Source organism: Pseudorca crassidens, chromosome 5 (assembly GCF_039906515.1).
Source record: "Pseudorca crassidens isolate mPseCra1 chromosome 5, mPseCra1.hap1, whole genome shotgun sequence".
Classification (NCBI taxonomy): Eukaryota; Metazoa; Chordata; class Mammalia; order Artiodactyla; family Delphinidae; genus Pseudorca; species Pseudorca crassidens.
The window spans coordinates 149,075,288-149,102,992 of record NC_090300.1 but is presented as its reverse complement, the minus strand read 5'-3'; the positions used below and the strand labels follow the sequence as shown (position 1 = coordinate 149,102,992).

General features: G+C 53.6%; 1 protein-coding gene across 8 annotated transcripts in view; it reads right to left on the bottom strand.

Moving 5' to 3' along the window:
- Window positions 1–27,705, bottom strand: part of PCNT (pericentrin) — a 96,341-nt gene that overhangs the window by 64,072 nt on the left and 4,564 nt on the right. For all 8 annotated transcript variants that reach the window (XM_067739741.1, XM_067739744.1, XM_067739747.1 and 5 more), the window contains exons 3-14: window positions 24,059–24,136; window positions 22,214–22,415; window positions 20,603–20,658; window positions 19,514–19,688; window positions 18,929–19,065; window positions 16,899–17,010; window positions 15,196–15,436; window positions 14,865–14,943; window positions 10,224–10,380; window positions 9,240–9,445; window positions 8,081–8,526; window positions 6,270–6,792 (exon numbers count right to left, since the gene is read on the bottom strand). In XM_067739741.1, the coding sequence (XP_067595842.1) occupies window positions 6,270–6,792; window positions 8,081–8,526; window positions 9,240–9,445; window positions 10,224–10,380; window positions 14,865–14,943; window positions 15,196–15,436; window positions 16,899–17,010; window positions 18,929–19,065; window positions 19,514–19,688; window positions 20,603–20,658; window positions 22,214–22,415; window positions 24,059–24,136 (2,412 nt within the window). The remainder of the gene's footprint in view (window positions 1–6,269; window positions 6,793–8,080; window positions 8,527–9,239; window positions 9,446–10,223; window positions 10,381–14,864; window positions 14,944–15,195; window positions 15,437–16,898; window positions 17,011–18,928; window positions 19,066–19,513; window positions 19,689–20,602; window positions 20,659–22,213; window positions 22,416–24,058; window positions 24,137–27,705) is intronic.

Below are 27,705 nucleotides of genomic sequence, written 5' to 3'. Positions count from 1 at the left end.
AGGGTCAGAGTCCAAGAGCACCCCACACCCCGGCGTGCCTGGAGTCCCGGGGCCTGCAGGCTGCACTGTGCACATGAGAGCCCGGGCCCGGGGGCTCAGGCTGATCTTTCTGGCCACAGGGTCCTTCCAGGCCTTGGAGTCACTGCCCACAAACAGAGAGGGCGGAGGGTGGGTGCCGTACGGAGCTGTGGCTGGGAAGGAAGAACCAGCCCACCAATGCCAAGCGCCTGGGTCGTCTGCCCCGCTGAGGCCCCGCGGGCCCCAGCACAGAGCGGCCCTTGCTACAGGAGTGGGAGGCACGCACAGGACTTGTTCCCCAACCTCCACTGCCTCAGGAGGGGTTTCCAGGCAGCTGGCAGAGACACGCCAGGTCCAGCAAGACGTCCCAAACGCAGTCAGGAGCAACGGACACACAGCACCCCTGCCAGGCGCCCTGTGGGTGGGGGACATCACCCTAACCTGACACCTGCGAGGGGCAGTGGGGACACCGCGACCTGCTCTGCCCAGCGTGCCCCCAGGTCTGGAGCAGGACAGTCAGGGGAGGCCACAGACGTCACTGCGCATTCAGCCCCGCGACGTGGACGCCTCAGCACCCCCGGGCTGGCTGCGTGACCTCGGCCCCCGTGACCTGACCGGACAGGCTCAGAGGGGGTTTACTTGTGCCACTCCCTGCATCCCCTCAAGACCTCCTTACACACAATCGTTCTATTTCCAGCCTGACTAAACTCTCTTTAATCTGTTCCAAATGGTAAAGTCAATATAAGCAAAAGATGTTTTTAAGAAGTTATTCTCGGGCTTCCCTGGTGGCGCAGTGGTTGGGAGTCCGCCTGCCGATGCAGGGGACGCGGGTTCGTGCCCTGGTCCAGGAGGATCCCACATGCCGCGGAGCGGCTGGGCCCATGAGCCATGGCCACTGAGCTTGTGCGTCCGGAGCCTGTGCTCCGCAACGGGAGAGGACACAGCAGTGAGAGGCCCACGTACCGCATAAAAAAAAAAAAGTTATTCTCGAGTTTTTCTAAAAATCCACAGAATTACGTGGGAAGTGTCATATATACTTTAATCATTAAAAAAACAATGGATACACTTAAAGAAGAAAAAAATAAGTAGTTCTGCACAAAGAATACCAACATAGTATTAAGAACAAATTCAACTGATAATGAATTAAAGACATTCAAACTATATCTAAAATAACCAGAGGTTCTCTTAATATTTTTTAAAAATCATACGAACAGATTTTTTTTTTCCCCAAGAAAAGATGACACTGCCTGAGCGAGCAATCAACAGTGGTCACACAACGGTTAACTCCTGCTTTCCTTCCACTGCTTAGTGTTACCAATATAAGGGTGATTTCTTTGCAGGACACTTATCCCTAAGAAAAGGAAATCAGGCTTATGTTTTCAGAGAACTTTTCTCACAACCAAACTCTAAAGGGAAGTAACCTGAAAAATAATCCAATCGCTTCACAAGCGCTGGGTAAACAACTCTTCTGAAAAGTGACACTGCTTTTCAAACAGGTGCAGAGATATTTGTGGCGCAGATAAAACCCCTTCACAGAGGAAGAACACCACGTCCCTGCTATTTTGGGGACAATGGCCACAGCATCCCAGGAGACACCCAGCAAGGCTTTATGGAATATCTGTCTGTGAGGACAGCCTGAGGGAAGACGGCAGGAAGAAGAGGCCACCACCTGGAACTATTCTCACCAAGCCATGGACCTGAATCCCATCCCGTGTGTTGACTGCTGACACGTTCACAGGCAATATGGGGGAAATGTTAGCCAACGTCACAGGAAGCAGTAAAAACAGATTCAGCACAGCTCAGGCCCTATGTGGATCCCAATTTGACCAGCCACAGGAAGAGACTGGAACTTAGGCTGGATATGTGATGAAATTAAGGGATTACTGTTAGTTCTGCAGGTTAGCATGGAGCATGTTATGGTATATTGGGGCGGCTAATGCACTGAGACTGGCGTGTACCCACGGGCAGTCAGATTCTGAACTGTTCTCTGTTTCTGTGTATGTTGAAATTTTCTCCAATAAAAAATTAAAATAAAATAGGGGAAGAAACTGCATATCCCACCTTCCCACAAACTCTGATGTTTTCTCCTGTGAAATGAGCTGGACAAAAAAGGTCACTTAAACAGTATCTAATACTCACATCCTTAGTAGCAAAGTAAAAGAATGACATACTTGAACGAACAAATAGAAAAATACTTCCCAAATGATCTCAGCGCTCTAAAGAGTCAACACGGAAGTACAAAAATGCCGAGCCGAAGAGCAAGACGCGTGTCACGACCAGGTAACAGAACCATCAGAGTGAACAAACAGGATCCAACCAAGTTTCTTTGGAGAGAGGATTGTAAGCCAATAAATACCAGGGAAGGCCAGCGGCAGAGTCTGACTCTTCAGAGGATTAGAGAAATGAAACTCAGACACCTCCACAGGTCAGCAGGTCTCAGGGCAGCACCCCAGAGGAGGACGTTGCTCACGAGGGCACGAGAGCAACTGGGCTGCAGCCAGGACCACCGTCTCCTCCACGGTGCCTGCAGCCAGCACCATGCCGGCAGCCACTTGACCCCTCGTAATGGCCCCTGAGGACTGAGCTCGAGGGGCTGGGGCGCTGAGGACACTGCAGGGACAGAAAGCGGGCTGCGGGGGTGAGGGTGACCTCAGGCGGCCTCGGCCTGCAGCGGCTTGAAGCAGGATTTCAGCTCCCGACCAGAGATTGAGGTTGGGCAGCGGCAGTGAGAGCGCTGAACCCTGGCCACTGGACCACCAGGGACCAGCAGCCAGTGACAAGGCCCTGGCCCGTCAGCTATGAAAAAATGAGTTTCCGCAGAGAGACGGAAAGTAGCGAAGCAAGTAAGGTGTTTTTTAGAAGGAAAAAGAGTACAGTAGACACACGGGCAGGCTCAGAGAGAGCGTCACGCCCTCATGGCAGTTTGAATCACTTTCGTGGGCATTTCTTCCCGGTTTCCTTTGACCAACCATCCTGCTCTGCCTGGTTCTGATGTATCTGGTGTATCCCATGCGTGCGTACACATCTCTTAGCCAAGATGGATTCCAGCGAAGAGGCCTATCTGGGTAGCTGGCATCACTTACTATGAGGTGGCGCCCCTTCCTTTCGGACCTCCAAGGAGCCCTTCTGCGCATGTGTAGTCGGGAGGGTCTCCTTGACTTCGAGAATGAGGAAAATGAGGAATATATGGTCTCTTATCTCTATCTGGGCAGGGCCCAGCCTCCTCCATTACCCTGCTTTTATGGAGCTTCTGTCCACAGGGGAGAAACTGTTCAGCCTGGGCCCATCTATCTCCTGCCTCAAGGGAAAACTGAGGGGATGCTGAGGAGACACTGAGGGGACATGGGGGCTGAGGGGACATGGGGGCTGAGGAGACACTGAGGGGGATGAGGGAGTTTTGTCCTCTTTAATGAAACCTGAGTAAGATGACATTGTGAAGAGAAGACGGTTTGTGTGACTATCAGTGACCAGCTGCATGTCTGGTCTCAGCCGGGCTTTTATCGTGTTTCTCTGAGCGTTTGTGGGCATGGGCTTCCTGGGTGTGGATCCCTCCTGTCCTCTCATTCCCCAAACATGGGAAACCCGGATTCAGGGCATCTCAGGGTCCAAGGAGCAAACCAAGAAAAATGCCAACTCCCAGACTTTTCAACCAAACATAAGGGATAAATGTCATATTTATGCTTCCCTTTATTTTTCTCCAATCCACTAATTCTCATTCTGGGAACTTCCATGTGAAAAAACAGTTTACATGCTAATTTCAGATCGGTCAATATGTACACACACAGCTAAGAGCACTGACTATTAACTTAGGAAACCTAGCGAATGCCAGGCCTTACTGCCCACCTGACCTCCGAGATCCTAGCGACACTGTGTGGCAGGGCCACGGGCACCTCGGCAACAACTGCCCTGCAGAGGTGTGCAGGATGGGGTCCCTGGCAGCAAAACCCTCCCGGGCGTGCTGCCCTGGAGCCCCGGGCTGGGCACCGCTCTGGGCCCGGGCCGCCGCTGAGCAGAGCGCAGGAGAGAGGAGCGCAGCACGTGGCACACGCTCCACAGACGCACCGTGGGCCATGCAGGGCACAGGGCGCGGGGCCATGAGTCCCGGACGGAGGGGCCATCCCAGAAGGAAGCGCTCATGGAGAAAACGATTTGACGAAAGAGAGGCAAGAGTGGGAGTTTCCAGGTGGGGGACAAGGCCAAGTTCAGAGGAGGTCACAGCCAGGGTGTTCCAGAAACTGCCAGGCAGCAGGTGTCCGGCGCCACGAGAACAAAGAAGACAGGACATCGGGCCAGAGGGCACTTGGGCGGAGTCTGTGCAGGGCTGTGCCCCCGGGTTGCACCATGGGCCCCAGGGTTTGGGGTGCAGCACGGAATGCAGAGGACATGGAGCTCCTGCTGGGCACCTGGCACAGGCAGCCCCTGAGAGACCCCACCCCTGCTGAGCACAGGCCTCGGGCCCTCCTGGCAGGTGTGAGGCCTGCCCAGCGTCCACCCCACTGCGGGCCTCACGTATGCCCGAGGGCTCTGGTCACGAGGAGAAGCCTCAGGAGGCCCAGCGGTTTTGCTGATGTCACCAGCATCCCCGTGGGGGCCAGAGCCTGACCCCCAGGCCATCCCTGAAGCCACCGCTGCCCAGAAGGAACCTGTGGGGCCCCCTCCTGCGGAGCCTCCTGCACCTGCTTCTCGGCCACGTGCCCAGCCCTGAGCTCCTGCATGGCTGCTTTTGGCTGCTGCCCCAGGGGCAGGCCCTTAGCAGGCCACACCAGCTCCACCTGCAGAGAGCAAGTCCACATGGCACTGCCTCCCACACACACCTCCCACCGGCAAGGTGGGAAACACTCCACGTGCTTCCTACAAGTGCGTTTTACACTAATAAAATTAAGCCATGGTTTAAAATACATAGCTTTCTCATGTAAAACATGCGTACTTCTTCCTCTTGATATTCTTTTAGACTTCATCTTCTTCAAACCCTATAATCCCAGGGAATCTAATTTAAATCCACAGGCTGGGAACAAGCCCCCTTCCCCACACATCCATCTGCATGGGAGGAAACTGAAGCTGACACTGAGAACTCACTGGACTGGCCTGGGGCTACCACAGCGCTCCAAATTCACACCAAAGGACAATGCCCAGGGAGGAGTTGTGACACCTGCCCTGGGGCCCGAATTCAAGGACAGGCCAGAGGCTCATGACCCCAGGTGGAATGTGCTCAGCCCTCGGGGAATTTGTTCAATATCTCGCCTGCAGGGACTTCCCTGGTGGTCCAGTAGCTAAGACTCCATGCTCCCAAAGCAGGGGGCCCAGGTTCAATCCCTGGTCAGGGAACTAGATCCCACACGCCGCAACTAAAGATCCCGCACACGGCAACAAATATCCCGCGCGCTGCACCCAAGACCCAGTGCAGCCAAATAAAGACACTTCTTAAAAAAGGAAAAGATTTCGCGCGCAGACCACACAGGACAGGCAGCGCCGAAGCCACCACACCTCTCAGCACTAGGCCGCCTTCTTCCTTCCAGCCTTAAACAAGCTAAAGCTGGAGCAAAGGGGCTTAAACCCCCCTGGGAACATCGCATAAAGCACGTCTCAGTCACGAGCAAAGCTTTTACCTGGTCCTTGTGTTCTCACAAGGCTGAGATTTCCTGCTTTGTAATTTTGAATATCTACTTCTTACATACGTGACAAAAGTATGAAGGGCCAGAACAGGATCATTCCTGAGTGCCTGGCGCGCACACCTGGCCCAGTGGGCACAGAGCAGCCCGTCCCCACACTGAATTCCCGCTACGTGATGATGTTCTAGCCAAATAAGTGCATCCTATTCGCGACGTACAAGTGCCATGGGTCTGCAGATGAGGAAACGGGAGCGCTGGCCAGGGCAATGGGGCCGTCTCCAGAAGCTCCCTTCATACTACCGCTGAGAGCACCTGCCAAGGGGACAGTCGCTGCTCTTGACACAGGACAGAGGGTTTAATCTCACAGAAATCGGTAGAGGCCCCGAGGAGCGCTCTGAACCCTTTGAAATCTCACAGGCAACGCTGTGCGCAGGCACAGGTGCACGTTTTTCCAGGATCAGAGATCCAAAGCCTTCACCAAGGAACCTGAGACCAAAAAACGCGTAAAACTCCCTGTTCTGTACCTGCTTCACCAGGAAACCCACTGCTGTCCCTGGGACACACACACACACACACGTGCAGCTGGCACACATGTCAACAGAAGACACCAGTCCTGGGGAAGGGCAAAGCCCCGCAACTCACCTGGCGAGCTCCGCGCAGCCAGGAGGCTCTCACACCCTCCACGTGCTCTGTGTTCTCTCCCGCTCTCAGGCCGTCCTCTGTGGACTGGGGCTCTTCATCGTGTTTCAGCTTCAGCTTCTCTAACACCCAAGTCAAGACCATGTGGTGAGAAGCATCCTCTTTCTGTAGCTGCTCCTCCAGGCCCAGCAAGGTCTGCATCTCAGACAGGTAACGTGACTCCAAAGCGTCCAGGCGTGACGCGTGTCTGGTCTCCAAAGCACTGATTTCCGCAGCGTGTTTTGTCTGCAGCTCAGCCACGCGGGCTTCTGAGAGAGCCCACCACTCTCGCTCCAAAGAAGCCCTCAGCACGTCCACCTCAGCCTGGTGCCGGGTCTCCAGCTCCGCCGTCAAGGACAGGACGTGCTGCCGGTGACTCTCCTGGAGCAGCTGGAGCTCGCGGGCGTGCTTCTCCCGGGCCTCCCGCAGGAAAGTGTCTTGCTCTGCAGCAAATTTCTCTGTGATTTCTCGACGTTCTTCTAAAAACCTGAGGAGACAAGCCAAGTGAACATGGAGAGCCAGCGTGCAGCCACAAAAGCATCAACCTCACATTCCTCACAGGAGACATCACTTTCTGCTGGTGAGACCATCGTGCCCAGATTTTCCCTGCTCTTTCCACCTCCCGGGGCTGCAGGTGGCCTGAGCCCCACTGCCAGCCGTGAGCAGAGAGCCAAGGGGCCCACGAAGCCAGAGGAGCTCGGACGCCAGAGCCCAGGCGTCCCCGGTCACAGACTGAAGTACAGGACACAGGACCCCCAGCAAGAAACCACACACACATTTCCACAGACTCCACAGGGAAGCAGGTGTGACCGCTCCTCGGGAAGGAGAGGACCTCAACAGGGAAGGGGCAGCGGCATCGTTTACAGGAGCCAACGGGGCTGCAAAGAGCATTCAAAAGACCCCCAAAACCCCTTCGGAGTGAATTAGGGGCATGAATTAAATGAGTTGCAGGTGACACTGGCTAGCAAACACAGAAGCAGGGAGACGCCCCTCTAACTGAAGCACCCAGCACCCCAGCAGGGAAGAATCTCTACGGGGCACCCATTACACATGAGCACCACATGGTGCGTCCAGGTGAGTGACAAGAGCTGGGATGGGATGCAGGTACTAACTGCGGACCAGACACCACGAAAGCCTTTCCACTGATCAGCCCATGCAGGAGGGCGCTAAGGCCTCATGAGTTTGTCCACCATGCCTGCGTCCTTCCAGCTCACACAGTGGGTCAGGATTTGAACTCAGTTCTCAGACCCCAGAGCAGAAGCTCTTGCACCTGCCTCATGACGCTGGGGTGCAGCTGCCGCATGAGAAGCAGCAAAACCAACAGTAGCTCCGGTGACACCAGGGCTCACCAACCCCCCTGGTCACTACAGCCCAGATGTGCAAAGAGGCAGCAAACCAAATCACACTCTAAATCTACTTAAAGCTTCAGGGAAGTACGTACATAGTTCAGAAAAACTCTTTATTATTTTTTTTTAAATCGTTTGAGTTTAAAATACACAAGAAACTTCAGAAATGAACCACACGTCCTTATGATAAATGAGGTTGAAGTTCTGCTACTGAAACCGTAAACCGTGCAAAGAACACAAACGACTGTCACAGATGCATGCAGGGCAGCGTGGATCACGGGACAGGGGCTCCACAGGAAGGACGGGGGTGCTGCTGCTGCCAGCAGGTCCCGCAGCCCCAAGAGCCACGCGTGCCCTCCTGGGGACCGGCCTCACCCAGGCAGGCGGGCGGCTCCGTACTGAACAGGGGGCCACAGGAACGTCACCCACCTGCTCTGGGCCAGCTTCAGCTGGAGAGCACAGTCCTCCTTCAGGTGGTCCCGGTCCGTGGGGGCCAGACCACCGCCCAGCTCCCGGCCACACTGGCTGCACTGCAGAGACTCGTCCCCCGAGAGCCCCAGCTCCAGCTGCCTCAGGCGGCCCTGCTGCTCCATCAGCGACCCCTCCAGGTCCAGGATCTGGGCTGCCTGCTGGTCCTGCAGCTGCCTCATTTCGGCTTCTCGAAGCTCAAACCTGTGCATCATGGACAGCTTCTCGGACTCGGCCTGCTCCCGCAGCTCGAGGAGCAGCTGCGTCGGCCTCTCTTCGGCCCCTCTCCTCGGGTCCTCACTCGTGACTTCCCACTCGGCCTCTCTCTCGCCTCGTCTCATTAGCTCAAGCTTCTCCTTAGCGCTCTTCAGTGCTTCCTGGTGGGCTTCCACTAAAGTACATTTCACCTGCAGAAAGCACAATTTTATTTAAGACGGAGGAAATTAAATGAAAAGATCACTGGCAGCAACGACCCAAATCCATCTCTGAAGAGAGAGAAGTTCCACAACATACAAGCACTAGTTCCATAACATATCGCACTGAACAGAGCAATGGCAGTGTTTCTTATCCTGATGGGAATAAAGGAGCCTAAAATGCACAAATATAAGACTATTTGCTTAAGTAAAACGTATCTGCATCCCGGCACCTGGCCCCGACTGTTACCTCTGGGGCTGGCAGGTCTGGACACACACGCAAAGGGGAGCTCCTCTGCGGTGCCAAGACCAGCCCAGGGGATCAGACATGTACGGGGCCTCCCGTCAAGGGAAGGCCAACCCCCCAGACAGAGGAACCACCACCAGCCAGGACGGAGCCACAGGAGAGCAGCAAACAGCGCCAGGCCAAGTCTCTGGACTTGCACAATGAACGTTCCAGGTTCTACGAGGGACCCCTCGGAGGACCCCAGCCAGTTGCCCTGAGCACTGGAGGCCCCTGTAAGGAGCACACTCGGGCCCCAGCTCAGGTGGCATCCCATCCCGACCCCGAGGAAGGCACCCAGCAAGCAAACACTGCTCCCGATGGAGGGCGTGGTGGACCTCGGGGGCTTGCGCTGACCCCGACCGCTTAACACGGGGCCCCGGTGGGCGCGGGAAGTGCAGAGTGGTGAGGTGTTTCAACTTACTTGCTCCAAGTCCTCTTTTAGGCGGATTTCGTGCTGCAATTTCTCATGTAAATTTCTATTTTCTACTTTTAAGAGGTCGATTTCTTCCTTGAGCTCCGTCAGAAGAAGCAGGAGATGAGCCTTGTGCATGGTTTCCAGACCCAAGTCTCCGGCTGCCACCTCCAAGGCCGTGCTGTGTGCACACAGGAGGGGCACCCGGGAGAGCTCTGCAGGGGACCAGGGGGCAGGACCGTCAGGCTGACCCGCAACTCAGACTAAGCACTGACCTTCAGAAGCCTCAGACCTGCACGAAGATCCTGCAACTCCCCGTGCGGGCTTGGTGTCAGGAGTGGACATGACACCCCCATCTTCAGCCAAGCGGTCACTGAGCCCCAGGCCCAGACGAGCAGGCCCGTGCTGAGCGGCCCACACCTCCTTCCGCCTGGGTGCCGGGGGACCTGGCACCCCCAGAGCTCCTCTGGCCAGAGCCCATCACCGTCCCAGGCTCGATGAAGGGCCAAGCGTGGCCCAGGGACTGGCTGGCAGGAGTGTGCCGAGCAGCGGCCGTGGGGCGCCCCTCACACAGGAAGGAGAGCAGGGAGGGCAAGACGCCAGCAGGCGTGACCCAGCTCTCTGGGCCGCGTTCTTCCCCTGGCGGGGACCCTGAGCTGCCGGCCCTCACGGCGGGACCCTCTGCCTTGCCCCCTCAGCTCTACGTGGGACCCACCCTCTCCTGGGCTTGTGTCCAGGGCCGGCCTTACGTCTGCTCTCCTGGGTCCCTGACCATCCCCGGGGACGACCACAGCTTCTCCGTCCCCGTGACCCCGGGCAGGCCCTCTCCTGACACGCCCAGGCCTGCTCAACCCCCGAGGAAGGGCCCGCGGCGCCCACACTCCAAAGAGAATGGCCAGCGTGTGCAGGTGGCTCTCGTGGGAATCAGTCACCGCCCAGAACGTCCCCTGCAGGCCAGACTCCCGGCGACCCAGCGGCACTGAAGGCACACACCTGGGCCGGGCTCTTCCGAAGGCCACACATGCTGCTCCTCTTCCAACACCTGGGTCCCCGCGAGGCCCGCCTCCTGCTGGACTTCCTGGGAGGACTTCCCCGCTGCTAGTTGGCGCTGGCGGTTTCCTTCTAGCTGTGTGCGTAACCCCAGGCTCTCCTTTGGGAAATCACAGAGAAAACCTTCTAATGACTCTCTCAGCCTCGTTCCTGAATCCCTGCCTCCCACGGAACCCCCCAGGGGACCCACCCCCACGGAACCTCCCACGGAGCCTCGCCACGCATGGCCACGCCGCCTGCTGCCCCATGTCTCGCTTCCAGCAGGGAGGTGGGCCTACTTCACCGACGCCAAGCTGTGGGCACTGGGTCCCCCACCGGACCCCCGTCCCTCGCCCTCCGCACCCCGGGCCAGGCCTCCGGGACCAGCCACACGGCCAGGGCCTTGGTGCAAGGCGCCCTGCTCCACCTGCGGCTCCCGGGTTTCTCCTCACGCCCTGCCCTGCGCTTCCCATCCAGAGCCGGGTGCTGGGCCTGCCCCCCGAGGACGACGCTCTGGAGTGCAGGGTCCGAGAGGGGCTCGAGGCAGTGTCAACGTTTCCTGTGCCCTCAAGATGCAACCAGTCACCCCATCTTCCTCAAAATCACAGAGAGGCCACGGCAGCCTAAATGTCCAGCTCTCAATAAGCTTGAGTTATCTTTTAAGTCAAGACTGGAGTCCTCATACGGTCACGGGAGAAAACAACTTGACTGACGGGTGGACTCGAGCGCTCCCGACACAACTTGGCTCACAAGGGTCAGGCTTCCCAGCAAGTCGGACGAGAGCGACTCGCCATCCCGGGAAAGAAAAGGGGGCCAGAGTCTCACCCCCCACCAGGCAACAGCCAGTTGCAGACGACAAAAGCAAAGATAAAATACAGGGAAATCCTGCTGTGCCTGGAGACTGGGGACGGGACGGGAGCCGAGAGCAAGGGGCTCCCGGCCCCTGAGGAAAGGGCAGAAACATGGCCACGACGGCCAAACAAGTCAAAAGACATTCAGCCTCAGGGACAACCAAACAGTTGCAACCAGAGAGACACTGGCCAGGGGTCGGCGCCGACCAGAGGGGCATGGGGGTTCCCAAACCCAGCTGGGGGAGCTCCACCAGGCACCCTCAGTCAACATGGCGCGTCAACACGCCAAATATACACAACGCACGCACACACACCGCACATGCCATGCGCCACACACGTGCCCACACACGGGACTTCTGCTTAAACACACGTATACTCTATCGTTTTTATATTCCCTCAGATGATAGGAGACATAATTTAATTCATAAAACCTATGAGGAGAAGCAACAGCGAAAGAGGTAATCAGTAAGCCAAAGGTGACCAACTGCTGGAAGACGGGAATCACGGATGCTCACAGGGGTCGAACGGGGAGCCGCTTGAGAGCTGCCCAGACACCCGGGAGGCTGGGAAGCGGGTACAGGGGGCACAGAGGTGACTGCACGACCCCCAGGGGCTGTGGACCAGGGAGACTGGCGTGGGGACCCCACTGTGCCCCTCTTCTCAGGGACCCCAGCAGGAGGCTGGTAGAGACCAATGGCCCCAGGAGGGGAGGCCACCACCCCAGCCCCCAGGTGGAGCCTGTCTGGTCAGACAGCCCCCCAAGACCCCACGGTGCCTCACGCTTCGTGATGGCACAGCCTCAGGTCACCAACCAATGCACGGACCACAGACGCCCCACACAACACAGAGACGCAGACGCACGGAGACGCGGCAGGAACTACACGGAGCCTCAAGAGGCCTCTTAACACCAACGGCCGCCTTCGGGGAGGAGACCAAAGACACCCCGTCCCTGACGCTGAGCAGAGGACACAGGAAAGAACACAGAACAAGAAGACAAAGCCCCAGAAATTAACAATGACAATGGAAATAAGATAGCCAACTGCAGAATTAGAGGAGAGGGGAGAAAAAAATCTCCCCCCCCAAAACAAAGCCTAAAGCAACATAAAAAGAGAAATGAGAATTGAAGGAGACCGGTGCTTCCAGCCTGGAGGTGCAGCGTGAAGCTCGCGGGAGCGTCAGAGAGAGAACAAACCACACGGAGGAACAGCTGTCCGAACGGCCGCTCAAGACTTCCCAGAAGTGGGGACAGAGTCAAGGCCCTGCCTGTTCCTGGTGCGAAAAGTGGACACAGGCTGCCATCTCAGGACTCCTGCAGCGCGGCCGGGGGCCCAGCCGTGCCGACAGCACGGCACCTCCACCGCCAGCGCCGGGGGCAGCAGGACAGGGGAGCCACTGGCTCCTCGGAGCTCCGCATCAGAACAGGCGCAGAAGGCTTCCACTGTCACAGAGAGCCGTGTGAACACCGCTGCCCACAAAGGTTAGAGATGCCAGAAACAAATGGCATGGAGGCCGTTCAACGAAGAGAAACGTAAAGGCCAATAAAAAGATGCCCAGCACGCACTCACCCCAGCGCTTCACTCTCCGGTCATCAACACGCACGACGCAGGCGGTTGGGGAGCTCGTGGAGAGCAGCAGTGTGACCGCGCCTGCATGGGATGCAGGCAGGACCCGACCTGCCAGCCGCCCGCCTCCAAGTCATGCCATGAACCTCGGGTTGTTGTTTTAAACAAGCAGACACAATGCAGCCTGTGGAGTCACCAGAGACACAAAAGCAAGCCTCGCTCTGCTTGTCAGTGTCACAGAAGGAAGCTTTTGTGAAAAGGATGGAAATTCAGATTTGAAGACATAAAGACAGTCCAGTTCCCAACTAAAGATTAATGAAACACAACCTTTCTCAATGTTTATGGAGACGCTCATATACCTCAACAGCAAAAAAAAAAAAAAAAAAAAAACCACCTGATTAAATAAAAAACAGGCAGAAGACCAGAACAGATACTTTTCCAAAGAAGACACACAGATGGCCAACAGGCACATGAAAAGATGCTTAACATCACTAATCCTCAGAGAAATGCAAATCAAAACCATGAGACACCCCCTCACACCTGTCAGAATAGCTATTATTAAAAAACCAACAAATAACAAAGGTTGGCTAGGATGTGGAGAGAAGGGAACCCTCGTGCACTGTTGGTGGGAAAGTAAACTGGTGCAGCCGCTATGGAGAACCGTATGGAGGTTCCTCAAAAAATTAAAAATAGAACATCATCAAAAAATGCTGGAGAGGGTATGGAGAGAAAGAAACCCTCTTGCACTGCTGGTGGGAATGTAAACTGATAGAGCCACTATGGAGAACAGTATGGAGGTTCCTTAAAAAACTAAAAATAGAACTACCATATGACCCAGCAATCCCACTACTGGGCATATACCCTGAGAAAACCATAATTCGAAAAGAGTCATATACCACACAATGTTCACTGCAGCACTATTTACAATAGCCAGGATGTGGAAGCAACCTAAGTGCCCATCATCAGATGAATAGATAAAGATGTGGCACATATATACAATGGAATATTACTCAGCCATAAAAACAAACGGAATTGAGTTATTTGCAGAGAGGTGGGTGGACCTAGAGACTGTCATACAGAGTGAAGTCAGGAAAACAAACACCATATGCCAACACATACATATGGAATCAAAAAAAAAATGGTTCTGAAGAACCTAGGGGCAGGACAGGAATAAAGACACAGACCTACTAGAGAATGGACTTGAGGATATGGGGAGGGGGAAGGGTAAGCTGTGACAAAGTGAGAGAGTGGCATGGACATATATACACTAACAAACGTAAAATAGCTAGTGGGAAGCAGCCACATAGCACAGGGAGACCAGCTCTGTGCTTTGTGACCACCTAGAGGGGAAGGATAGGGCAGGTGGGAGGGAGACGCAAGAGGGAGGAGATATGGGGATATATACATACACATATAGCTGATTCACTTTGTTACACAGCAGAAAGTAACAGAGCATTGTAAAGCAATTATACTCCAATAAAGATGTTAAAAAAAAAAGAACTACCATATGATCCAGCAATTCCACTCCTGGGTATTTAACCAAAGAAAACAAAAACACTAATTGGAAAAGACACACGCACCCCAACGTTCACAGCAGACCCTATTTACAACAGTCAAGATGTGGAAGCAACCTAAATGTCCACCAGCAGATGGATGGATAAAGAAGATGTGGCACATACACACGTACGCACATACACACAACGGAAACAGTACTCAGCCATAAAAAAGAAGGAAAGCTTGCTATTTGTGACAACATGGATGGACCTTGAGGGTGTTATGCTAAGTGAAATTAAGTCAGATTGAGAAAGACAAATACTGTCTGATCTCACTTCTATGTGGAATCTAAAAAACCCGCCTCATGGAGAACAGACTGGTGGTTGCCAGAGGTGGGAGAGGGGCTGTGGGCAAAATGGATGAAAGGGTCAAAAGATGCACACTTCTAGTTTGAGGATAAAAAGTCCTGGGGTGTCGTGTAGAGCACAGGACTACAGTTAACGATGCTGTATTGTGTCTCTACAGGCTGCTAAGAGAGTGGGTGTTAAAAGCTCTCAGCGCAAGGAAAAAACTCTACCTCTGTGTGGTGGTGGACGTTACCCAGACTGACCCTTCACAGCACCCCCAGGCATCCAGTCATCATGTCATAATGTCCTGTGGCAGCTAGACCTCAAAACAAAACAACGGTGTCCCATCACCTCGTGCTGCTCCAGCTGAAGGCCGAGTTGATCAAGACGGTCTCTTCCTTCTTCTTCAGGCGTCTCTTCTGAACAGGCACTGGATGAATTGAGAAACTGTGCTGTAACGACCCGACACAGGTGCCCCTCCACCGAAGTCCGCTGTCCCTGGGATCCCGCTTCTGTGCCGAGGACAGGATGACCGCCGGCAGGGGGGCGCAGCGGGGCTGGCGCCCACCCACCCCCGCAGCACCGCGCTGTCCGCAGCCTGCGCGCGGGTCAGACCGGCGCCCAGCTTTAATGTCACCTTGTCTAGACCCAATCATAAACGTGTTCTCCTGCGCTGCTTTACCTGATTCCCACAGCCTCCGGCGGGGAGCTGTCCTTCCCGCCCTGCAGCTGCTGCTGTAACAGGGTCAGGTCCTCCTGGTGGCCCCTCTCAGCCTCCCTCAACTTCTCTTCAGAAGAGATTCTCAGCTGTTCCAGTTGAGCCTCGTGCCTGGTTCTCGCCTCCTGCTGCTGCTCTAAGGCCCGCGTCAGGTGTTCTAGCCCCTCCACGTGAGACGCTCGGGCCAGGAGCTGCTCGGGTAACTCTTTACAGGATGAAAGTAAGCCATCATCTCAAAATGAAACACTTAGGGGAAATCAGAAGCTAGTTAAGAGCCTGCAGTGTGGTGCTGGGGGCAGAACTGTAAAAGGTCCCCCCATCCCAGAACCCATGAATGGACCCTCCAGGGCTTATGCTACGTGGCACAGGGGGCCTCGCACAGGGAGACCACCCAGGCGGCCTCAGTAAACCCCAGAGCCCTGAGGGCAGAGAGCTTTCTCAGGCCGGCACAGACGTCAGGCGGATTGGAAGTGTGAGAAGCACTCCACGTGTTGTGGGGGCCCTGAAGACGAGAGGGCCGCGTGGCAAGGAACGGGGGCAGCCCCTGGGCCGACAGCCAGCAAGGAAATGGGACCTCGGTCCTACAAGCACAGGGACGGGACCCTGCCGACCGAGGGAGCCGGGCCAAGGCCCAGCCCAACATCTGGACTTCAGCTGTGGGTGACCCTGGGTGGTTTCAGGCTGCTGAGTTGGTGGTATTTTGTTAACGGCAAAAGAACAGTAATGCAGACCGTAAGAGAACTGTCAGCCTCACAGTTCTGACCCAGAGGGTGCTGCCAGCCAGTCCACCAGAGCTAGTTATTAGCTTTCAAGTAACAGGGATGGAAACAGGTCACTGTCCCAAATCAACGTTCCCCATGAGGGTCCTTAAACGCACGGGGGAGGGTGCAGCGGAAGGCGCACTAACTGAAACCGTGTGTGAGAGCCTGAAGCCCAGCCACAGGTCCGTCCGCCAGCTCCGCCTGCGGCTGCCCGGAGCCTGGCTGGGGCGGGGACGGGAGGCCTATCCACCCACCCAGACCGTCAGGTGTTACTGCGGGTCCCTTCTCGTAACTCTGCTCTTTGCTCCTCAGTAACATGTACGCACAAGGGCAGACCCTACAGTTCCAGGCCTGTCTGGAGAGACAAACCCACATCTCTCTGCCCCGTGTCTTGTGACCTCCTCCCTCTGAAGGTGCCACCGGCGAGCAGAGACCCCTCTGACTTGGGGTCTTGTGAGGGGGAGACCCAGGTGAGCTGCCCTCAGTAAACGTGGCATCACCCTCCCAAACCAGAGCTCAGGGCCCCAGGAGCCTGACAACACCTGACGCAGGTGAGCTCACAGGACCCAGGAGGCAGTGTACACCCACGACCCAAATGCCCACTGAGAACTGCGTTTCGACAGCGCTCAACCAAGCCCCAGCGTGAGCCCAGTCGCACACGTGAACGGTGCGTGTCCACACGAGGACACCGGCTGCCAGAGTCATTGCTCACCAACGCGCCTACGAGGAAGCCAAGGCTGCCACCAGCAGCTCTGCACCGTGAAGCCGCAGACCTCAAAATTCACAGAAGTTTACTAAGCCACCTTCTTGGGCCTGCAAAACCGTTAGGTCCTAGCTCGGGGCTTCAGCAGGGGGAGCTCAGCCCTAGCCGCTGGGAACCTGGATTCTGAACGCAAGGCTCCTCACCACTCGGCTCCCGCCTGCTGGACCTTGCAGACTCCAGCTGGGCCCCCAGGCGCCGGATCTCCTCCTGTGACTGGGCCTGCAGCTCCGTGTACGAGGCGCGCAGGTTCTCCAACTGGAAGAGAAGGCGATGGTGTGGGAGCCCGACCAAGACCCGGGCCCGAGGCAGTGCCGGTGATACCCGTGCAGCACCCGATGGGCACCAGGTGAACACGCGCAGTCTCAGCTCAAGCCCACCCACCTCCAGGCGGCCCCGAGAGCGGACCAGAGGAACGCGCGGCCACCGCGGCCTCTCATGTGGACGCCTCCCAGGCCTCAGCCTCGTTCCCAGCAGAGACCTGTCCCCCTACTTTGTCAGGGAGGGTGGATGGGCCCCCTCCACCTGTGGCCACGGGCCCCCTCACCCTCGTGTGGCCTGTGTGGTTTTCTCCACGTTCCCTGCTCAACCTTCCCGGGAAGCAACTCTTTCAGGGATGAACAGAGCTTGCACACCAAGTGTGTGCCGAGTGCCAGCCGGCCCTGCGCCGCCAGAGCTGAGAGTGGCTCCACCTGCCCTCCCGGGGCCTGGGTCAGGGTGGCCACCCGGCACCCCAAGTCACAGGCACAGGGCCGAGCGCTTCCAGGGGAGCGTGGGCGGTGCTGGCCTGTGGCTGCTCTGCTGCCGTGTGGAATGGGCCTCTCCTCACCCAGGGCACAGGGCAGAAGGTCACCTCCGGCCGCCTCTCTCCCTGGATGAGGGACAGCCCGCAGGGCCCCGCCTGGCCCTGGTCCTGCCCAGCCAAGCTGGCCTGTGTCTGGAGGAAAGCGGGGAGAAGCAGGTGCCACAGACGCGGCTCCTCCTGGGCTCCACGACTCTCCTCCCTGCAAACCCACACACGGGCCTCGGCTAACTCCGTCTTCCAGTTATTTCCTTTCTAATTCCTTGAACCAGTGCTTGGGGCATTGCCTGACTCTTGGTCTTGGTGATAACGGCCCTTCAGGTCCCTGAGTGAGATCTGGCCACATCACCCACATTTCGGTATGTAAAGTCCCAATGGAGAAGAGCTCTGAGAACGTGAGCCACAGAAATGTTTCTTGCTAACTTCTTGTTTATTGAGTCAAGGTCAGAGCATGTGCCCTTGCACCCCTAATGGCTGGAGCCTGCAGGCATCCCAGGGGCACTCGTCAAGGGCACGAATTCTCCAGGTGTAGGACTGAACACCATCATTAAGTCAAAGTCACAGACTCTATATGCTGACAGGGCTCCCTACCAGCTCCACCAAATACTGAGGATCTCTTTAAAGGGGGGCTTAAAGTATGGAGGTCCCTCAAAAACTAAAAATACAACTACCATATGACCCAGCAACCCCACTCCTGGGTATATATCTGAAAAAATGAAAACACTAATTCGCAAAGATACATGCAGCCAATGCTCATAGCAGCACTATTACGACTGCCAAGACAGGAAGCAAGCTAAGCATCCGCTGACAGACGAACGGATAAAGAAGACACGGTGCATATGTACAATGGAGCACGACTCAGCCACAGAAGAGGACTGCTGCCATCTGCAGCAGCATGGCTAGGCCTGGAGACTGTCACACTAAGTGAAGCAAGTCAGAGAAAGACAAATACCGTATGATATCACTTATATGTGGACTCTGAACAACAGAACAAATGAACGTGTACACAAAACAGAAAAAGTCACAGTCATAAAGAACAAACTAGTGGTTACCACTGGGGAGATGGATGGGGAGAGAGGCGAGTTAGGGGTAGGAAATTAACAGGTACAAACTACTGTGTATAAAATAAGCTACAAGAATACACTGTACGGCACAAGGAATACAGCCAATGTTTTATAATGAAGTACAATCTTTAAAAATTGTGAATCACTATGTTGTCCATCTAAAACGTACATAATATTGTAAATGAACTATACCTCGATTTAGAAATAAACACAAACATACACATATTAGGGCTTAAGCTTTAGGCAACAACAGAGCATGAAAGGACCCCAATCCGAGATCTCCCCCAGCCCCCTCGTACAAGGCCTCTACCTCAAGCTGCTTTTCCTTTTCCTTTTCTCTGAATTTCAGCTCCAGGTCTTCCACGTACTGGCAGTGTTCCAACTGCAGGTCCGCGCGTAACTTGCTCAGGGCCGCCTCATGCTGAGCCTCCTGAGTCTGAAGGGAAACTGGAGGGGGGCACGGGCCTCACTCAGCTTGTGACGGCACAGCGTCCTCCTCCTCAGCAGGGGCGGCTGCAGGCACAGCGGGCCCCCCAGGCTCTTCCAGACCCCGTTCTCAGGACCCTGCTCTCTTCGGGGAGGAAGGGAAGGGAAGCCACAGGCCAGCAGACAGCATCTACTGACCGCTGGGCCCCACCGTGTAACAGAAAGAGAACAATCACAAACTACTTTTTCAGTAGCAATTTAGTAGAAGAACAAAAGATTTTGTTTGTCTGCAAAAGATTTCTCTGAAATGAAGGTTTCGGAAGGTTTAGGGAACCTCAGATGCCTGTGACCAACGAGGAGGGACCCCACGGCTGACTCTCCTGCCAGCCAATCACACGGCACTGTTTCTGGGACGACACACGAAAACTCAGTCCCCTTCCAAACTTGCTCATTTTAATGAGAGACTCACATTCAGCCTGATTTTTGTCTTGAAAAACCTTCTCCAACTCAGCCTTCTGTTCTGCCAATTCTTTCTTAAACTGGTTTTGTAAATTCTCCAGTTCTGACCGATGCCTTTCCGATAATTCTCGGCGTAGGTTTTCTAAGCTCAAGTCTCTCTCGGATTCCCAGTCTTGCTTCAGGGTCTAATTTAAATAAGGAGAAAGTAGATGATGGCCAATAGTTTATTACTGCGGTAAAAAAATTTCAACTGCACATTCGAAAACCGTCACCCCCGCCCAGACCAGACTGCGAGTACAGGACACAGCTCGGGACGCCCAGTCACACAGGAACAGCAGCACCTGCAGGCAAACAGCCCAGGACACGAGAACCAGGACCACCTGCCAGAAACAGAACTGGTCGCCGAGCAAAAGCACAGGAACTCGGCCGGCAAGACAGGCATCCGTTCCCCCACGCAAGACCCGGGCACTACAGCGACACCGTCGAGCTCTGACGGGGTCAGGCGCTGTCCCAGGCGCCCTAAGAAACGAGTCCCCCCTGTCCAGCTCAGAGGGCAAGGGCTGGGGCACAAGGCCATCCTCCACCCACCGCCTGTCCAGAGTGGCCAGGGCACACGGCTCCCCTCGGTCTGGCGTCACACATCCCCTAACACTACACACTTCCTCGGCCATCACCAGCGCCAACGGCCCTTCTACGAGCGTAGCCTTGAGAAAGGGATGGGTGGCAAGAGTCACGCTCGTCCCACCCCCCACGCCCCGTGGTTCCCCGAGGCCCGTCCACGTCACTTGATCACCACCTCTGTGGCGTCCACATCTCCCGTCCGTGAGGACCAAGGTCTGTGTCCCAAGCACAGCCAGGGCCGCGCCACAGGGCTGCTCAGAACCAGATGGGAGGAAAGAGACTCGCATCACACCAGGCAACACAAAAGCCCACAACCAGCTGCTGTGATGAATTCACATTGTGCAGAGAAAGCAGCGCATCATGCTTCACCCCCGCGACTCCAGCTCTGACTGCATTTTGTCAGAATCAAGGGGAGGGGTCCCGGGTGGGGATGAGGGAAATACCGCGTACACGGAATGAATTTTCTTATCCTGTGTACCTCTATCATCTGGGCATTTTTCTCCATTTCTGATTGTAGCTTCTCCTTCAGGTCAGCTGCAAGAGAAACATAAAAAGTCGTTCAGATCACCGCAGCTCAGACTTTTCCACAATCTGATCCCCCAGGAAACGAGAAGGCTCCCGGCACCTCTGGCCGCTCCACCGAACACTTGCCGACATTAACAGGACAGGACACATCTGTGAGAAACAAGCAGGTGATGATGTCTGGGTTAATTAGCAAATCACACTCATGCCTGACAAAGGACGGGTGACGTCCAGCCAGAGCGACAGTCCAGGAGGACCGGGCGAGGCCAACTCTGGGGCTGCACAGATCACTGAGCGCTGAGCCTGCATCATCCTTCTGCTTACGGGGACCTCGGCCCGTCCACTCCACACTAGGCCACTGTGCACCCAGGGCCCCGTAGTCCAGGATCCCACTGAGCCAGCTTCCAGGCTGGGTGCTGGACCACAAGTAAATGGAGAGAGGTAAAGACGTTCTAGGTCCCAACAGCTCCCCGCCTGAGAGAAGAAGCACAAGAAAGGAGGTGCTAGGCAGAGGAGGCTGGACTAGCGGGCGCGGCCAAGCGTGGGGCTGGGGAGGAATAGCACCAGGCGACAGCAAGCAAGCCCTGGGTGCGGGGAAGGCGGCCTGGACAACTCCAGAAATCACGCAAAGGCCCAGGAGCCAGCCTCCGAGGGCAGGTCCCGCCGGGTCCACAGGGGCCCCACCTGCAGCAGAGCTTCAGGGACCCGACGGCAGGGTGGGCCTCTCGGGGGACCGTTCCCAGGGGTGCACATGGAGGAAACAGCATCGAACAGGCCTAACTAAGGAAGGCATATTTCGTATTTTTAAAATTTAACAAAAGCAGGAGAGGACGTGGAACTATCTCCTCGTGTTTGCCTGAATCTAGGTGAAGAAACAGGCAAGGCATCAAAGGACCGACAAGGCTGCTCCTCCAGGTGGGTGGGCCCCCAGGAGAGGCAGACTCTGCAACCGGGGCAGATCACAGGGAAACGGGCCAGGGTTTCTTCTCCGGGGGAAGAACGTTCTAAGCATGAAAACACGAAAAGCCACCAAAGTGCTGCCTTTAAACACTTTAAGTGGGTGAATCATGTGGTACATGAATTACAGCTCAACAAAACTACTACGTATGATTTTTACAAAAAGTACTAACAGGGCTTCCCTGGTGGCGCAGTGGTTGAGAGTCCGCCTGCCGATGCAGGGGACGGGGGTTCGTGCCCCAGTCTGGGAAGATCCCACATGCCGCGGAGCGGCTGGGCCCGTGAGCCATGGCCACTGAGCCCGCGCGTCCAGAGCCTGTGCTCCGCAGCGGGAGAGGCCACAACACTAAGAGGCCCGCGCACCACAAAGAAAAAAAAAAAGTACTAACAAAAGATATACCAAGAAACATTAAAATGAAATCATATAAGTTCACCTTGAGGCCAGCACATCGCCAGATTGAGAGGCACCTGAGCCGCCACCTGGCACAGGGCGCAGGGGGGGACGGGGGTGGGGGCGGGCTCCACGAGGCCTGGTCGCACACAGAGGCCCAAGCACAGCTCAGAAGCCAGGCGCCTCCGACGACACCCGCGGGCCGGGCGCCGAGCGTACCTGCCTCCTCCCGGACCAGCTCCAGCTCCCTGCACGCGCGGCTCTGCAGCAGGGCCCGCTCCTGCGCGTGCCGCCCGGCGAGCTCGGCACGCAGCTCGGCCAGCGCCGCCTCCTTCTCGCGCTGCAGGTGCGCCTGCGTCAGCTCCAGCCGCGCCGTGTGCATGTCGCTCAGGCTCAGGCGCAGCACTTCCAGCTCCAGCTCCTGGAGGACACCAAGTGCAGTGAGATAAGCCAGGCCCAAGAGACAACTACACGATTGCACTGCCCCACTGCCGTGAAGCATGTAGGATCGCCAAGTCACAGAGACAGAAGGTAGAATGGCGGCTGCCAGGGGCTGGGGGACGTCGCTTAGCAGACAGGGTTTCAGGTTGACAAGATGAGAAGAGTTCTGGAGACGGATGGTGCTGACGGTTGCAAAACAGTGTGAATGTACAAACACCAATGAACTGTGCACCTAAAATGGTTAAGATGGTAAAATTTATGAGCGCTTTACACTTAAGAAAAAGACTGTGACCAAAACGGAGGTTGAGGGAAGTACAAATGGAGTTTCAGTAACTACTATGCAAGAGGAAGGTGAAGCTGTTGATTAAATTTAGACTTAGATAAGTATATATGTTGTATTTAATAACCTCACCATTAAAAGAATAGAAACTGTATATTATTACTTCAAAATGAACAAAGGCAGAATTTTTTTTTAATCCCCTGATAAAAAATAATCCAAAGAAGGCAAAAAGGAGAAAAGAAAGAAACAAAACAGGCAGGACAAATAGAAAGCCCAATCAAACGTCTGATGTAAGTACAAGCGCATCAGCGATTACATTAGATATAAGGGAATCACTGCCCAGTAACTGTGAGTCAGTTAAAAATCAACCCTATGCTGCTCACCAGGCACACATCTCAAATAGAAGGATGCAAAGATGCTGAAGGTAAAGGAGAGAGAAGACCAGAACCACGTCTGATCCATTCACACAAAGCTCTACGTCAGAATCGGCACAGAAGCCAGGAGGGTGCTCGCTTCAGGGTGGGCAGCAGGGAGCAGGGTCCAGCACCGCCCTGCCCCTGAATTGTAGAGACCACGTGCTGTTCACGGTGTACTCATCTGTTGGGCTATATCTAAGTTTTGTGTACTTTTCCACAAAGATGCTACAAGTCGCAGTTTAAAACAAGTATGAAATGTGTATTTAAGGCTGGGTTTTACAGACCCCACTAGAGACCATTTTTCCAGGCCCTGCCAGGCCCTCCTCTGAGCTACATTTCTCCCGCAATAATGCAGACTAAAAACCAAACTTGCGGGCTTCCCTGGTGGCACAGTGGTTGACAGTCCGCCTGCCGATGCAGGGGACACGAGTTCGTGCCCCGGTCCGGGAAGATCCCGCATGCCGCGCAGCGGCTGGGCCCGTGAGCCATGGCCGCTGAGCCTGCGCGTCCGGAGCCTGTGCTCCGCAACGGGAGGGGCCACAGCAGTGAGAGGCCTGCATACCGCGAAAAAAATGAATGGATTAAAGAAAAGTAATCAATTCAACACTCATGGAAGTCACACCAAGCACTGTGGTACGAACTGGGATGGTAAGACCAGCGCCCAGCCGGCAAGCCCGTCCCCCAGTGTGTCTCGCGTGCAGGGCTGCCCACATGGGCATGGGCATCGAGGGCCAGGTCCAGGAGGCACGCTGACCCCACAGGACCCTCAGTGAAGGAAGGGCGACTCTACCTTCCACGCCCACCACCAAGATCAAAGGTCACAGGAAGACCACCCCCAGCTTCCTCAGTTGGCTCCGGCCCCCACGCACGCAAGGGAGGCGTCCCCAACCGGGACACACCTTAACCGAGAACCCAGGAGAGGCATACCTTCGTCATCACCCTAGGCTGCTCCGGACTGTCGTCTTCCAGCTTCTGCGGCGTCCCCGCTCCACCGGGCTCCTGCAGCTGGAGGGGAAGGGCCAGGAGCATCCACAGCGGCTCCAGGGGTAGCCCGCCGCTGCCGCCCCCCCGCCGGCCCTGCCCGCCTCCAGGCCCGCCAGTTCCATCTGCACTACTCTCCTCCTACACAAATCTCACGCTCTAAACATTTTTTATGTAACTTGCTTCCCTAATGATGTCGCTGCCCTATTTTTAACGAATTCTGCTTCTTTATTTCACCGCGTACTTAACACAAATCACTAAACTTTAGTTGCTCAACACATATTTTCTAAGCTCTTAATTTTATATAAATTCAAATATTTCATCTTAAAGATTTTCCTTTAGATAAATCTTTTCCTTAATAATTTGCAGAATAGTATTTTTAGTTTCTTTTTGTAAATCACCTCAAAATTGAGTTTAAAGCTTTCCAATGAATTTTCTCCCAATAGTTTTGAACCATAAGTTTACAAGAATTGGGGCTTTTATCTGCAGGAAGGCTCAGTGCGCACGACTTGGCGACTCCCGGGCAGCTTCCACCCCCATGTTCACCTGCACCTCCAGCCCCGAACACATCACTCTGCCGCTGTCAGGGTGAGCGTTAGGGTCTGCTGGACCTAACTGCACTTATCAAGTTTCTTTTCTGGTCAGTTATAACTGCTTGAGAGGACTGGCATAATTTTATTCCTTCTTACAGGTCTTCCAAAGAACAATGAGAAAATTTACTTTTTTTTTTTCTAGAGTAAAACATTTTACCTTGCAATTACTACCAGACCCCTGCATTTATCTAAGACACAAAACGGATCTGAGCAACCTTGCTTCTCCCATATCATGATGCTATTTCATCATCCTAAGGATTGTTCTGTCACACTCAATTATTCCCAACCATGCCAACACCACCTTAAATAATGAGGAAACAGAAGAATGAGGGAACCACCTAGAAGGACGAGGAACAGTGAACTCATCCACCCTCCAGTTTTCTAAGTGACTGGAGAGGCCATCTCAGTAGCCTGCTTTCAACTGACAATTCAGGGACTTCCCTGATGGTCCAGTGGTTAGGACTCCGAGCTTCCACTGCAGGGGGTGCGGATTCCATCCCTGGCTGGGGAACTAGACTCCGCATGCTGCAGGGTGTGGCCAAAACAAACAAACAGACAAAAAACATATCTAAGGACAAACAAAACTGAAAAGGGTCGTCAACACTGACGCCACAGAAGAGTATTCCTACGAATAACTTCATACCCCAAACTGGAAGATTAGAAGGACACATTCTGAGAAAAAGCACAACTGAATAGTCTGGTAACTGTTCAGTAAGTTGACTCTGCAATTAAAGGTCTTTCCACAAAGAAAGCTTCAGTCCCCAACAGCTCCACCATCTTACACCAGCTCATCCACAGAGCAAAGGACCCTCTCAGCTTGTCACATGAGGCCAACATAACCTCGACACAAAAACCTGACAAGAGAGGAAAATTACAGGTCATTCTCTCGCAGAACACACTTTTTCTAAATCAACTGAGAAGACCATATGACTTTTCTCCTTTAGTCTCTTAAGTGAATCACACTGATTTTTTTGGAATGTTTGACTAAGCTTGCACTCCGCTAAAATACACTCCACTCCACACCCACCAAAACTGTTAAAATAGAAAACAAATGTTAACACCAATCACAGATGTTATAGAACAAGGAAAACACTCATATGCCACCACTGAAAATATAAACTGAACAACTGTTTTAAAACACAGCTCAACATACACAAGTTGAACGTATACCTAAATACTGACTCAGACATTAAATACCTAATTACGGCCCCATAGAAACGTGTTCACACAGACACCAAGAGACTTGTATGAGAATGTTCATAGCAAATGCCAATCAACGGCGGAACAGAAAAACCAAGGTACAGCCATACAGCAAAATACTATACAACAACGAAAATGAAAGAACTATAGCCTTTAACTCCTAAAGGATGCTGGATAAGAAGACCCAGACTCAGGACATGCATACCGGATTATTTTATTTATAAAACACTCAAAACCAGCAAAACTAAACCATTCTTCTAAAAGTCACAGTGCTCCATACACAGAAAGTAACTTGAGATGGATCACAGACTTAAACATAGAAACCAGGCCATCAAGCCTCAAGAAGACACTGGGGATTATCTTCACAACCTCAGGACTAGGGGAGACCTTTTGGACAGGACACAGAAGTCACTAACCATAGGAAAAAATGATAAATTCAACATCAAAGTTAAGAATATTGGCTTATCACAAGACACCATTAAGAAAGCAACTTAAGCAAGGTAAGCAAGACTAGGAAAAATATTCAAAGTACATATATGTAACAAATAACCTGGGAATGCTAAACAATAAACTTTGGAAAAATAAAGACAAAAACAACTACAGGTTTCCCCCACTACCAAAAATAGAGCATTCCTATGAAAGCTTTCATAAACCAAGATGGCATAAAGGTAAAGAAGCAATTAGATTTCTTCATAAAACTGAAAATCCTCCTTGAATTTCTTTCTGTTAGCAAAAACAGGTACTAATGTAGATCTTTTGTAAAAGTGAAGTGGTGTAAAGCGAGCTTTCGAGAAGTGACGGATGGCTGTGTAAACAAATATTCTATAGTTAGTAAATCTGTGTTTACTGGCATGAGAAGTAGCAATTCTGAAATTAATTTGTGTGTATTTTAAGATTGAGCAAATAAGTAAAGATACTGTAGATAAGCCTTTTCCCCAATTTCTCACTATGGGAAAAAGGAGCTAAAAATAAGGAGAGGGGAAAAGCTAGAATAAATTCTGTGCTGTTGGATTGGAATTGAAGATATTAGTGTGAACGCATGGTTTTGATTATACATGCAAATAGACAGATAGATATAGATGTGCGTGTATATACACACATTTATACTTTCTGGCTCTGTCTATTGAAACAGCCTAGAAGCAGCCATACCCCTCAAGCAATAAGCACACCTAGCGCCCAGATCCTGGATTCTAAAGCCATTCTCCACCGAAAGGAACCAGGGCTCCTTGAAGAAATGGCTGGTTTGGGGCTGCAGCAGCAAAGGGCAAAATAAGCCTAGAAAATCTTGGTGCCAGGAATTAAGGCGCCAGAAAATGATGAGGGCATGTTAAAAGGTCACATGCCAATTCAAAGGCACTCCCAGTGGCCAAACGTATGTATTTCAGCAACAAAATAAACATGGATATGATGGATTAAAACCCATAATAAAATAAGTATCTAGGAGTCCATACTGATATAAATAATTGAATAAATAAATTGCGGAAAAGCAACAGTTCCTCCTTAGAGTAAAACGCCAATTAATATATGTAGATGGAATGATGGAAACAAAGTCATCATTTGGCCAACACCATCACAGTAATTACTGCAGGCAAGAATCTTCAATAGAAGCTAAAACTAATGGAAAGTACCATGAGAAATGGAGTATTTACAGGGTCTCTAAGTACCTCCTCATAATATACTTATTAACTACAAAGGGGAAAACAAAAACTTCTCTGTCAGCAGAAATCTGGCAGGCCCCCCAGTAGTGAGACATAGCTACCACCACACCACCTGTGCTTCTTCTCAGGATGCACTCAGCAG